The sequence below is a fragment of the Numenius arquata genome, chromosome 2 (genome assembly GCF_964106895.1).
Source record: "Numenius arquata chromosome 2, bNumArq3.hap1.1, whole genome shotgun sequence".
Taxonomy (NCBI): domain Eukaryota; kingdom Metazoa; phylum Chordata; class Aves; order Charadriiformes; family Scolopacidae; genus Numenius; species Numenius arquata.
The window spans coordinates 80,175,178-80,189,479 of record NC_133577.1 but is presented as its reverse complement, the minus strand read 5'-3'; the positions used below and the strand labels follow the sequence as shown (position 1 = coordinate 80,189,479).

Below are 14,302 nucleotides of genomic sequence, written 5' to 3'. Positions count from 1 at the left end.
ATATTGGAAGGCTGCTATACGGTCTCCCTGGAGCCTTCTCTTCTCCAGGCTGAACAACCCCAGCTCTCTCAGCCTGTCTTCATAGGGGAGGTGCTCCATCCCTCTGATCATCTTCATGGCCCTCCACTGGACCCGTTCCAACAGGTCCATGTCCTTCCTGTGTTGAGGACTCCAAAGCTGGACACAGTATTCCAGGTGGGGTCTCACAAGCGCAGAGTAGAGGGGTAGAATCACCTCCCGCGACCTGCTGGCCACACTTCTCTTGATGCAGCCCAGGATGTGGTTGGCTTTCTGGGCTGCCAGTGCGCACTGCTGGCTCATTTTGAGCTTCTCATCCACGAGCGCTCCCAAGTCCTTCTCCTCAGGGCTGCTCTCCAGCCATTCTCCGCCCAACCCGTATTTGTGCCTGGGATTGCCATGTCCCAGGTGCAGGACCCTGCACTTCACCTGGTTGACCTTCATGCAATTTGCATGAGCCCACCTCTCAAGCCTGTCCAGGTCCCTCTGGATGGCATCCCTTCCCTCCCACGTGTCGACCACGCCACCGAGCTTGGTGTCATCAGCAAACTTGCTGAGGGTGCTCTCTATCCCACTGTCCATGTCTCCGACAAAGATGTTGAACAGCACTGGTATGAATATTTTATTCATTCTTCTGCCTTGCTCATGTTTGTGTTGGTAAACTGGCAGGGGGGGGTTTATTAAATACTGTGTTAGTTTCATTAACGTTCCTTCTGTTGTCTGGCACTGCTTTTACATAATTGCAGACTTTGAAGCTCTACTCCCCAGCAGGCCTGACATTTGCTGTTTTGCTTTCTGTGTAGTCTTCCTTTCCTTTTGTGTTGGGACTGATAAAATGCTGGCTGAGCTGCCCTCCTTCTCCCAAAAGGTGCTGGCTCTGACAGGATTCTTGTGTTCCCGTCATGCTCCAGCCTGTTGGCTGTGTCTGTCTTATTCTGCTTCTCCAGAATTTTGAAATATAATGACTCATTCAATATTCATCTAGTGAGTTGCACACAGGCGTTTTAATTGTTCCAAGAATTTCAGGGTATGTTGGTAAGCAGAGCGTTTCAGGAACAGCTTTACTATGTGCTTTTAATCTTTGATTGTGGAGTGTGGGTATCAAATAACTGGAAGTGTAGAGCTAGAAGGAATTACTTTGTTAGTATCAGGTAACATTCAAGAAGTGTATTATGTTGGGGTTCACTTACTTTGTACAAATAGCTGCTTGCTTTGTACGAATTGCTGCTTATTCCAAGATGTACTTAAGCATTCTGTTGAAAGACCTGTATATAACTAGCCAATAGTAAAGATGCACGCCTATCCCCGTACATGGGGAAATTATGAGTATGCAAAGAAGGCATTAAGTACCTCAGCCTTCAGTCCTTGTACACTGTGTTAAGGTGGTAGCTGAAAAATGTCACTAGTGTCTGCTTTTCCTTTTTATTGGCTCCTACGTACAAATTCTAAGTTTCAAGTTTATAGTAAAACAGATAAAATTTCCTTGCAAATCTGGAATCCTAAATGAGAAGAAGACATTAAGCGGGAAGTACATTAAACCGTTCTTTAAGAAACAGCCATGGGAGCCTAAAACATATAATCAGTCTTTCAATTACACTGACGAGGATATTCCTGGCTATTTTTCAAGTATTGCTGGAGAGCAGTATATGTACTTTTGCCAGTTGAACATATCTAGGATTTCTGTGTTGTCATAAATCAATGTTTGTCCAAGGTATGTTTAACGATTGCTTAATGGCCATGTACTAAATCACTCACAAATAAAACCACCTTGGAAGTATCTCCATATACTGAGTTTTCAGATAAGGTCTCCATGTCCTCACTGTAGGTTTTGCCACATACCATAGCTTGAGGTTGCAGAATTCGTCCTTCTTTCCTGGTTTTATGAGCTTTTATTTTTCTAAAATATTGTTCATTAAGTATTCATATGAGCTTGTCCATATTTGATCTTTGTCTGAATTGCAATCTGAGTCTTGAGTTCCTTATTTCTTCCTTTCTTCATAGCTTCAGGTGTTTTTCACCTCAGCAAATAATAGGCAGGTTATCTTTTTTGATCTAGCCACAGTTTTCGTATCTAGGTCTCCAGTCTGATACAGATGACGTCTGGAGCATGGTATGAATACAGTCTTCATTTGTGATAGCTGCTTTTAAAAGCATGGAAAGACAGATGACTGACAACGCTTACAATGCAGATTCTGGCGTGGAAAATAGTTAAGACCAAAACCAGCAAGGCCTGATCAGGCCTTTTTTCTATAGGAATTAATATTTTTGAAATACTGATGTACAATGATCGTACGCAATTTTAGTAGATTGCATTGGTGTTCTTTTTCTTTCTTGCATTTTTCTTTTCCACTCAGATGGAAAAGACCAGATACGGAGAAAGGCTAGCTTTCAGAATAAAGCTAAATTTGTGCTAAGAGACACAGCTAACCATCCACCCTCCCTCCAAAACAGGCAAAGGAGAAAACAAAAAGAATCACATTTTTGAAATATGCCTTCAACTTTTGCAGCATGGCTTCAGGTTTTCATTCAAAAGGATTATGGCATACCTTATAGGGTATATCACAAAATTTTCAGTATGAGAAAAGACAAAATTTCACCTTATTTCCTAAGTAATAGGAAGTCTCTTTTTGGAGGAAAAAAGTTCTGCCTGGCTGAGGCAAGCGTTTTGTTAGAATTGTGTGGAATACAGAATGATAATTCTGAAGGTAGACTTCTGAGTAGTATCTCTCTTCTGCAGCCACAGAAGCTTGGGAAGGGCTTTATTTATGCCAAAACATTTCTTCTGCAAATTATCAGTTAACCACAGTTCACAATATGTGAAAAGCGTCTTCCATCAGATATGATGATAATTAGTCATTTTTCTACTACATCTTAGTTATTTTACGTAGTAAACTGCTAGTCAGCTGGGAATAGTAACAGTAGTAATTAGCTGCAATTTCTTAGATAGCTGTATACTAGCTACTATGCTTTTAATTGCTGTTTAGAGATTTCAAACTTTATATAAGGAGTTATTTTCCCTTTTTTTTTCTTCCAAAGGCGATAAACTCTGGTTAAATATTAATCTAATATATAATTGTATAAACCACTTAAATAGTTATTTTTTCTGTGAAAATGAGATTAAATATTTACATAATTAGGAGGACTAGGACAGTATCTGGATTAATTAAACAAAAATGGCCCTGTATACCGGAGATTAATGGAGTTATTCTCATTTGTACTTTGTTCCCTTGTGGTACATGAGGATCTCGTCCTATATCTTGGTCAGATTTCCAGGATATGTGCCTCTCAGGGTGGAATTACATTTTAAGCTTTCTTTGGTGCTCAGATTGTCCCTAATAAATCCCATCCCTAGCAAGATGATCTGCACCCATGTTCCCCCTCAGTTATTTCACTCCAAGGTCACGGATGGGTCAGGGAGCTGCTACCACCGGAGATGAGGCACAGGGCTGCATGGACACGTACTTGTTTAGAACCAGGACGGTCATTCTTGTATTTAAATACATCTACAGTTGTCCCGGTTTGAAGTAAAACTGAACCAATTTTCTGTTCTGTAACTTTACATCCTAGCTAGGCCTCCTCTAACTCTCTGAAATTAACGGCATATTGTGGAGAAAACTGCTCATTCTCAGAATGATAAGACCAATGTTTGTGCTCCATGCCAAGGAATGGTATGCAGGGAGGCCCTTGCTTATACTTACTGCCATAACAACCAAGGTCAGCCCATTTCGTTATTTGCCCCCTTAGAGGGTCGGAAACGGAAAAAACGTAGAGGGGTCACATCGGTGGGGAGGAGTGGACAGGACAGGTGACCCAAACCTGACCAACTGGGGTATTCCATCCCATCTGCCCCATGCTCAGTATAAAAGCTGAGGGATCAAAGGGTCAGCCCCTTCCTGCGATGGCCAACGTCCAGAGAGGACTCTGTCTGTTCATCTGCCTTTGATCCTGATCTGTGTGTTCCTGACTCCAGAGCTGGAATCCAGTTCCTATTCATCGCTGAGTCCAGTCTGGGACTTTCCCAGTGCCTGCCGGTGATGTGATTGTCATCCTGGGAGCTTGATACAGTTTTGTATATATTGTATCTATTTCATTATTTTCTTCTTTATTTTTATTTTAATATTAATTCTTCATTAAAGTAGTTTAGTTCATTCTAAACTTCTGAATCTCCTTATCTCTTTCTCCTCCTCTCTCCTCTTTTTGGGGGGAGAAGGGGGGGGGAAGGGCCATCTGTCGCTCCGGTTTTGGTAAATTCAGCTGAAACCACGACAACAGTATAATAACTATACATTTGTAAATGGCTTTTTATAAGCAGGGAGTCAGAGTTCTGTAAGATTCCTGCTCTTAAACAAATCTTAATGCAACCAAACTTGGAAACACCCTGTAATGGGTTTTCTAAATTCTCTCTGATTCTGGAAGTTTTAATTGCCTGGGAAACTAAATTAAAGAGGATAACACTGAAAAATACATAAAGCTCATTCTGTCTCAGATGAATGTTTCTGAGTGAACCAATGAAAATTAAGAAGTGATTTGAGTGGCAGGATGATTTGGGGGGAAGGGCAGAAGAAGGTGGAGGAGAGATTCAGCACTTCACAACTCTCTATATGACTTTAGCAGTTTTGAGGCTGTGATGTGCCAAATCTGAAATAGACAAAGCTACTAATACATTCTTCATCCCAAAGTAATCCTGTTTTAGGCACATGATGTAAAAAATCCCTGATAAACATTAATAAACATTTTCTTCTAGATAAAAAAGTCAGCTGCAGCCTCAAAAGTCAGACAAATGAAAACAAATAGAAAGTGGTAATAATATACCCATTTTCAAACAAATAAACTACAGGGATGTTTGGTAATATTCTCACTGGAATTCTGCAGGTTAATCCTGTTGCTGCTACTACAGCTGATGATTTTCTTTCTCTGGTGTTAAATTAGGTAAAAACCTGCTATTGCCTCGGCCAACAAGAGATAGCTACCACCAGTAGTTTACCTGGGAGTGCAGAGGGTTGGGCAATTTTCCTGCACTAAAGGATACTTCTCATATAGCGATTACTACTTCAAACAACATCTGTGCGTTTAGTTTGTACTGCTTCCAGCAATAGACATTTGCTTGGAACACACCTTTTTGTATGGTGAGTGTCAGGCATCGAATGTTTCAGTGTCTGGGGATCCTGTGGAGCACAGATGCACATTGATAGGTGCATGCACACATCCTCACTCTGTAGCTTTGCAACCAGGCCATTGGTGTTCAGCTTTCAGCTTGTATATCTTACGAGTACAGCAGAAAATAGCCTTTTCCTGACTTTTGCTTCTCCAAAATAAATTGAAAGGAAAACTCTTTTTCTTTTTTTTTCAAATAGGTGTTAGGTAAAGGTTCAAGAGCTAAGTTTACCACTAAAAGGTTTGTACAACCTCCAAAATTACCAAAGAGAATGTATGAACAGAAACTCATTGTTAGTTTTTTCATGGTTGAATTCACATTAATTGGAGGGCCTTCTTTAGATGACAGTTAGTTTTGCTGTGCTTTGTTATCCATGAAAGGATAGTTTGAAATCTCCAGTTCAGAGTCTAATTAAGAAAGCTACAAATATAATTTCAAAGCAATTAACCTTCACTGACTCTTTATGTCACTTACAGTATGAATGTAAGAGCAATATTTCCAGAATGACATTTTTAAAAGGGACTTTAATTAAGGATCAACTCTGGAACCTTTCCTGCCAGAAGTGCTCTCATTATCTTCAGTGGGATTTTCCTTTCAAGTAAGGATAGCTCACACAAGTAAGACTTACAGGACCAGGCTAATGGTTGTAACTGTTGTGGAACAAATCACTGCCTTTATTATCTACCTATACATTAACTTCACAGGTAATAAGATAATAGTGTAGTACTTATTTTTTATCTTACAAATGAAGTGACAAAGTGATCAAAACCTTCAACTGAACAGTCTCCTAAGTAAAGTCTGAATCTTTACTGAGCCTGAAAATAAGCAGTATTGCTCTTATGAATATTTAAGCCCATGTGCATATTGAAATTCTAACAAGGGCAGCAGAAACATAACAGCTGAGGAAACTCTGCTATCTGAAAGCAACAGGGGTTAAAAATCTCTCTAGAAAGCCTCTGCCTTGTGCAGTTTATAGCTCAGTAATGTCTGATGAATGTTTATCTACACCTAGGTTGACAATGTCTTCAGCTCTGACCCCTGCAAACTGAAATTTGAAGGGTGAGATTCTCCACAGACCAAGAAAGTCTCGGACTTTCTCATTGGATGTTGTAGATCACAAAATGGCCTTGATGGCTATTCTGTGAATATGGATTTACCACCCACAGTCAGAAAGGAGACAACCTGGAGCACGTTAATTTTGGAGGGAGAGAACGGTGGTGGTAGCAAGGGATAAGTGCTGCACTGAACTGCATGATTCTTGCCTGACAAGAGCAACTCCTGTGATTTTGGAGGTAAATTGAAACCTTCTCAGCATTGTCCTAATTTATGTCAACCTCTGACTGGGATGTTGTAACAAAATAGTTACAAATACTTGAGATGTTCTCAACCTTTCAATGCCTCCCACTCATGTCTGCCTGGTTTTATTTCCTGTGCCAGAGCTCTCTACCCCCTTGGTTATGGCGATACTCCTCTTTCAGGGGCTACTCTATGGACAACTTCACAGAATTGATCTGAGTATTTGAGTTAAACAAAAGAAAAAAATTCTGTGATTTTTATATTGAAAAGTAGGTAAGGATTATTCTTAACCTTTACCACATGCAATTCCATCCCAAAACAATGATATTGTTAGGGATAGTCAGAACATTCAGAGGACTCCTTTTGACACTCCCTTTTCACCTTCAGAGAACTCTAGCATCTCTGCTGCATCCATGTCTCCATGAGAAATGTGGAACACACTGAAGGATATGTTCTTGGCCTACTCTAGTCATGGTGAGTTCTCCCTCTCCTCTGCCCCTCCTGCCCTCAGATGTCTTTTACTGGCACAAGGATGGGCAGGGCAGAACCTCTGCAGCTCTCCTACTCACACATGTTTTAGGAGTGCTTCAGTTAGTTCTGGAATAGCAGAGTTCTTTGTGGCAGTTGTTATACTCAGGTGTTGACATCTGTTTCACAGACACATCTGGTTGTTCCTTCTCAACCATATGAGATCAAAAGCTATAACAACACAATTGCTAAGTTTAGAAATGAATGCAAATGACTAAAGTGTTTGTTTAAATAAGTAGTTCTTATTTCTTTTAAAGATCGCATAATGCCTTTTTTTCATTCATGACTCACAAAAATAGAAGTGACTAAATGCAGAAAAACTATTAACCTACATGTCCAAAAATGTTGTTGAAATAGCTACCTGTAGTTGCAGTATGACATAGTCATGATTGGAGATGGACAAAATAACCTTATATCATAAGGAGACCAGATTAAAATTATTGGTGTTACCTGGATCAACGTTGCTATTTTCCTAGATAAGGTGATTCGATTCTCAGTTGAATCCTACAAGAACTCATAGCTCAGTCAGAATGAAAATAACTGTGCTGTTTTGATTTCATGAGTTATCTTCACAGTTCTTTAACATTCAATGCTGTCTGAGAGGTGAGATCTTGAAGCAGAAAGTCAGACGCTAGAAGAAAATGAAACCAAGTGAGAATAACACTAACTGTTCAATTCTGTTTTACTACAGTCTTTTAATTTGTTTCTGCTGCTACTAAAATGGCCAAATACAGAGCTTCAGCTGGAAATAATGCTGTTCTATCTGCTTCAAAGTTTAGATTGTTTTTTATCTAATTTTCTTAAGCATTAAGACTTACGTGATGACAGTATTTCCTTTTTGTCAAAGGCCTTCTAATAATTATTATTTTACATACTGATTCCTCTCAACTAAGTTTGGTACAGGTGTAGCTGTCTCAAAGTTAAGCACAGTCTTCTTTACTTTGTGAGTATCAGCAGCTTGAAATGGAGTAGTGGCCCAAAATTGGGCCTATACAGAAAAGGCAGTGGCCAGTGCACACCAATTGTATATGCTGTTGGGTAGCAGTCCGTTGGTAAATTGACATGCACATGGTGATCAGACAATATGCATAAATCACTTTCAACAGGTACTGTAGGGCATGTGTAGGACTTTGGGAATAGTAGGGATGTGGGAGGAAGCCAGAAGTACAGTGCTGAGTAGACTGTGGACACAGAAATGACCTGTGAGTATCTGGGGTGGAGTGGGAAAGGAGACATGAGTTAGTAACCTCTAGAAAACCAGGTTTCATTCATTATGGTCTTCTTGGGGCAGCTTGGCTTTTATACCTTTACTTTGGGACTTTTCTTATTACCTGCCTTTGAAGCTGAACATAAGGAACTTATAGATTGTCTTGCATGGAAAATTTGGCAGAGAATTTTGATAATAAAGAGTGAGCATATGGAGTCCTCAAAGTCCAGAAGCTGGACTCCTTGCCTGTTTTTCCAAATTACTATGGAGGTGCAAAGTCATGTATGCTTTACCATGGGTAAAGATTCATTTCTGAAAAAGCAGGTTTTCATTCGGGTAAAATTACCTGAGGGGAAAACTGTGCAATGGATCCCATATTGTGCAGAAGAGAAGGTGACACATATATCCATGCCAAGCTTTCTATTAAGATGATCTCTGTTAAAGTCAGATTTGTCTAGCGTACTATTGTCTAGTGTACTATCCTACGGCTAGTCTCTCCGTGACGTCTCTATGATTTTACCATTTAAATGTCTAAATGACTTTTACAGTCTATGCTGAAGCCCTACACACCTCTAGCAACTGTAAGAATTCTTTAGCTATTTAACCAACAGTTGAAACAGTATTTCTGAACACTGATATTGGTTGCATTTTTCCAGTGATTATGATGATATTCTAAAACATCTTGTTTTTCTTGAGTATGTATATTCGGATTAAGAAATCTATATAAAATGTATTATGCCAGCCAATACAATATATTTTATGGCTTTTTTTTTTTTTTTTAATTTCCTGGACTCATCACAAATCTGTCTAAACTATTGAACCTGCATTTATACATAACTCCATAAGTATCCCCTGAAAGCTAATTTTATACTCTATTTTAGCTTCCAGGACTAAACATAGGAGTATGTATTTTCCATCACTAACATAGTATTTGATTTTCAGCAAGAGTGGTTTACCAAGTAGATGTTTACATCTGACTCTTAATGGTAAAGTATAATAAAGAAGCCTGAAAGAGAAATCAAATGTGAATTTCTACAGCTGCACTTACAGATCTTATGCTTTTGCAAATCTTTGTGCAAATAATTTGTAGTTTTCAGTGAAGGATCTAAAAGTGATCCTTATCATAATGAATGCTTAAACACCTTTGATCTTTCTCCTGACTTCTCCATGTAATTCTTTGTTAGGGAATGAATACTGTTACTGACATCATCTCATCCAGTGAATCATCTCACTTAATCTGGTGTCCTTTAGTATTCCTTGCACTTGCTCACATACTGTAGAATTTTGTGTGCTATAGAAAGTAATGGAACTCAATATTTCTTTTAAACATGTTATTAAATATTCCTGAGATGCCCTTTGTTTGTATTTTTATATAGCTTCATCATACACAACAAAGATACTTTCTTCAATAATGCTACAAGAAGTAGAATTGTACACCATATCTTACAGAGAGTGAAATACGAAGAAGGGAAAAATAAAATTGGTAAGTGCAGAGCAACCCCTTAGCATGAGGGTGCTAAGTCCCACCAAAAAAAAAGGAGGATAAGTCTGCCTGGGCTTGTAACAGACTTGTTTGCCTCCTTTCTAATCACCTCAGTTTTGAGCTGTAGACATCTCACCCACTGCTGTTGTAGGGGCTATGCCTGGAAGACCCGACAATTTCCATGCAAGCTCAGGCTGCTTTCACAGGCATGTATGTCACCACATGGGATTTATCACCTCTGCAAGGAAAGAGACAGACTTAAGCAAGAAATATGTACAGATTAAGGACTCCGAGGAAGCACATAAACTCATGCAAAAAAGCTTTTACTCCTTCAGAAAAATATATTTGGAAGGACAGCAAGATGTGTGCTGGTGTACATCTCACCCTGTAGGGCTTCTCCCTGGATACCTGTCCATCCCTAAGGGAAATGGAAGGTTATGTATCTCTGTAGCTGCTGTAAGTCAAAAGGGAGATCACCAATGACATCTTCGGTGGAAAGGATGCCATGCATAACTGTAGCATCCCTTTCAAACAGTAGATGAACTGGAACTTTGGAGAGGCATGTCTGCAGATCCAAAAAAAGCAGGCAGTGACAGAGGAGGGCTGGAGTACAAACCAGTGGCCCTCTTCTGTCTTGTGATACAGAGCACGTACTGCTTGTGTACCGCATAGAGACTGGGGCATCACAGAGAGGCAATCCCCATAAAACCCTGCAGTCTATTTCATTCCCCTGCTGTTTAAACGCCATTCTTCTTCAAGAGATAGAGAAACATCCCAGAACTTGTTTCATCCTCTGCTCCTGGAATGAGAGCAGCAGTAGCTCTGAGCAATGTCAGTGAGCAGAGGGGAGAGAAGAGAGGGAAGGATTCATGCGGTGCATGCAGCCATTGCATTTAGCAAACACGCTTGCAGTCCCTGCCTGCCTCAAGCTCCCTCATATGTCTACTTGTGATGTACCCACCATGAACACAACCTTGTGTTGATCACTGGGCAAAGCCCAGCTCGGCTGTACAGGTTTTGCTTTTCTGCCAGAGACTTTGGAAGAAAGCCGATTCTGCCAAGCAGATACTAATGCAATCACTGAAAGTGCTATTTACATTGAATGAATACTTTTCATTGCTGTGTTCTCGCTGCTATCATTCCCCTGTGAATTGCGAAAGGAATCAGGATTCTTTGCCTCTTGGTCAATGGGATTCAAATGCCTAAAGGTTGTTAGTGCCAGTTTTATGTTGCCTGATAGTTGTTCAGTCCTATTTTTGTGAATTTCCAAGTGAAAAGTGCCGACATCTCATCAATCATTCATTATTTCTCTGGAGGTTCTCATTAAAGAGAGACAAGGCCTGACTGAGAGGGGTGTATGATTACTTTTTTGTGCCAGATAGAAATCCTTTTTGTTCAAGTATATTTTCTGATCTTGTACTACTGCAGCCTGTCTTGTTCCTGTTCTATCTGTTAGTCCAGCAGCTTTTGTAAGACATAAACTGAACATATTTTACAATGTTGTTATCATACAGAAATTTAGAGTTTCAGTTGTTTTACTGTCCTGCAGTTCAAAAATGTAAAGACCTCCCCTGAAGTTTTCAGCTCCCAAAAATTATGGCCTTTCATCTAAATAGCTTCCTTAGACCATAATTTATAGGGTCTGGGGTATTCAATCCTGGTATGAGGTCCTTGATTTTGCTGAAGTTACGCTAAAGATGGATTTGGAAAACGGATCTCTAAATGTCCAGCATAATAAATGATAGATTATGATTAATGTTTTACCAAGTCTTTGCTTGTATTATGTCTTAGTTCATCAAAATCTATAAAAGATGAATTTTTCTACATTTCTCTTTTACTGTCAATGGGCTTCAAACTTCATTTAGCCAGCTTATTATGAGAATGTGTTTTGCTTTTTACTTAGCCATTTTGTTGGTCCTATTGGTAAATAATTGGGTACTTTTGATTCTTAGGTCTGAATCGATTGCTCAGTAATGGCTCCTATGAAGCTGCATTTCCTCTTCATGAGGTATTTTTCTCAGTCTTTTTTTTTCTTTTTGAACTGACATTTACCACAAATTGATTTCTTAATTGTATAATCTTTTATTCTCAGTCTTATTAATGTTATTATTCTCTTCTGCTTTCTGCATCTGCCTCTGACATCCCTCCCATTTAGTAATGCTTCTTTATAAAAAAAAAAAAAATGCTTTTTTTTCTTGAAAAAAGAGACAATAGAGTTGCTCTGCATCTGTTCTGTAAAAAGTATTTGGGTTTGATAAATCAGTATATTTTCAGAGGGGAAAAATATCATGCTGTATTTTTTGAGGTTCTCCAATGTATAGCCTTTGATTTGAACACCACTTATCATAAATTTCTTGGGAGCAATAATCTCAAATCTTACAGAAGTTAGAGGAAATTGTCCTTTTAATGTCATATTTATCTTTTAGTGCACAAATACGGAACTTGCATAAATTGTGTTATCTGTATCGCTAGTGAGAGAGATTTCTTAGATATTCTTTTTTGCTACCGTTGTTCAGTAATGTCCAGATTTGTATTTTAGGGAAGTTACAGAAGTAAGAATTCAATAAGAACACACGGGGCAGAAAACCACAGACACCTGCTCTATGAGTGCTGGGCTTCCTGGGGAGTGTGGTATAAATACCAACCACTGGACCTTGTGAGGTAAGACTTTTCTGCATTTAGTATGTCACATTTCTAGGTGCTTTGAGCATAGGTTGTCTTTCTTCTGACAAAACCATGAAAAGCTGAGTTAATTCATGTGTTTTTAAAAACTGATGGTGCCACTACGTTCAAAGAAGTATATATAGAGGAGCTCGTAGGAGGAGCTGAAAGTGAAGGAAGTTTACTTCTAGAGTTTCCTGACACCATAACTTCTAATGAAAGGTTTGCAGAATATTTAAGAGAAAAAAAAAGGGAGAAATCTGTGGATGTTGAGTAGACTTGGTTGCATGTCTATCCACTGGAGGAGTTCTTTTTCCTTCTCAGAGCATGGCTTTATTGACAAACAGTCTCTTATTGACTAGATCTTCTTTTTTTTCAAAAAGCAACCACAGAAGGAGCCCTGGATGAAGCTTAGTGATGCTTACAAATGGCATGTAGCAGAGCTCACAGTCACTGAGTGTTCAGCAGCAGTAGTGGTAGATGGGTAGAAGTCTTTCCTGTACCACCTCCCTTAAACTCAGTGCAGCCACATCACCACAGTCTGGAATTGTATTCATCTTGGAAGTAGCCTGCAAAGAAGAAACACTGAGAAAGCTGAGACACGACTCCAAATTCTTATAGCCCTTTTAAATAATGTTTTCAAATAGGCTTGCATGTGCTAATGGAGGATTACATATTTTTTTATGCATATAGAGAGAGACAGAGCCTTTACTGATCATTTTGGCAGAACTATTATTGGGCATTAATGGGCTTTTTCTACTTGAAGAGAAGAATATGAAGTTACAAGGGCCTATTAATAAAGTCTTAAGATATATTGGGATCACTGAGGATACTGATACATTGGCCATTTGGAAGGGCCATACAGGGCATGCAATTGGTCCAACATATTAATTTCCCCTTTATAAGTCCTGTACCTGATAGAAACCTTTTCTTTTATTGATTCTCAAAACTGTTTCCAGATAGAAAGATTTGTAGAGGGCGGCCCTGGAGACAGATGGTGTTACTGATTAAAGCTGTATAAAATCTATCCATTTCATAAAACAGGTGGTGTTCAATTTCCATGGAGAAAAAATTCAGAGAGAAATACAATAAAAAATTTTTACTGAGACATGTAATTTTTAAAATGTTTTAGAAAACAAAGTAATGTATTTGTTCCTCATCACTTAATCGTGAAAGCTTCTTATGTCTTTTTTAATGTACTGGCTTGGACAGAAATATGGAATTTTTCTCAAATTACACTATAGAAATTGCTGATTTACCGAGAAGCCAACAGTTATACTGAAGTTTTTTAACTTAAATGTCTCAGTGTACAATAAGATACTAATGTCAGAGTATAAACAACTTATTTTTATGATGTTTTTTAAACATTTATCCATGGTGGTCAGGACTACTGTTCTTCATCAACATTTCTTGTTTGCGGAAGTGCTATTGAGCCAATATCTGAGTTTTGGTTTAATGAATATGGACCATGAGGCTTTTTAAGCATGAGAATAAATGGTAACAGAATGAGCAAGGTTAGACACATGGTTCTGGACCTTGGTAGCAGCCTTCTTGAGTAACCTGGGTTTGACGTTTAAGATTTTCTAAGATGCCTTAGCTTTTTATCAGACAGTGACATCCATAGATTTTTCCACAGCTGTTTACAAAGAAAAAAAGCAATCAAAATAGCAGACCCCCTGGCTAAGGTCATGGGTGTCCTGTGGTATTTCAGAGTGGGTGTTTACCCAAGGAGGACAGGGGAGCTGTAAGGCAGCTGTATTTGCAGCAGCCATAGAGCTCTGCAGGGTTCAAAGCTGCAGCCCTAACCCAGCCTGCCCTTTGATGCCTGGAGCGCACCCATGGCTGCAATGAATTCACTGAAGGAGGGGTGGCAGGAAAGGGGAGGGAATGCCTTTTTCTCACTTCACAGATGCTAGATCCCTCTCATTTCCTTAGCTCCTGCCAAATCTTTCCT

At 39.2% G+C, this 14,302-nt stretch overlaps 1 protein-coding gene across 1 annotated transcript in view; it reads left to right on the top strand.

The window, feature by feature from the left end:
* ANO4 (anoctamin 4) overlaps nucleotides 1-14,302 on the top strand; it is a 228,143-nt gene that overhangs the window by 164,729 nt on the left and 49,112 nt on the right. Inside the window, 3 exon segments of the mRNA XM_074165392.1 lie at nucleotides 9,581-9,687; nucleotides 11,640-11,695; nucleotides 12,227-12,348. Of these exon segments, the coding sequence (XP_074021493.1) occupies nucleotides 9,581-9,687; nucleotides 11,640-11,695; nucleotides 12,227-12,348 (285 nt within the window).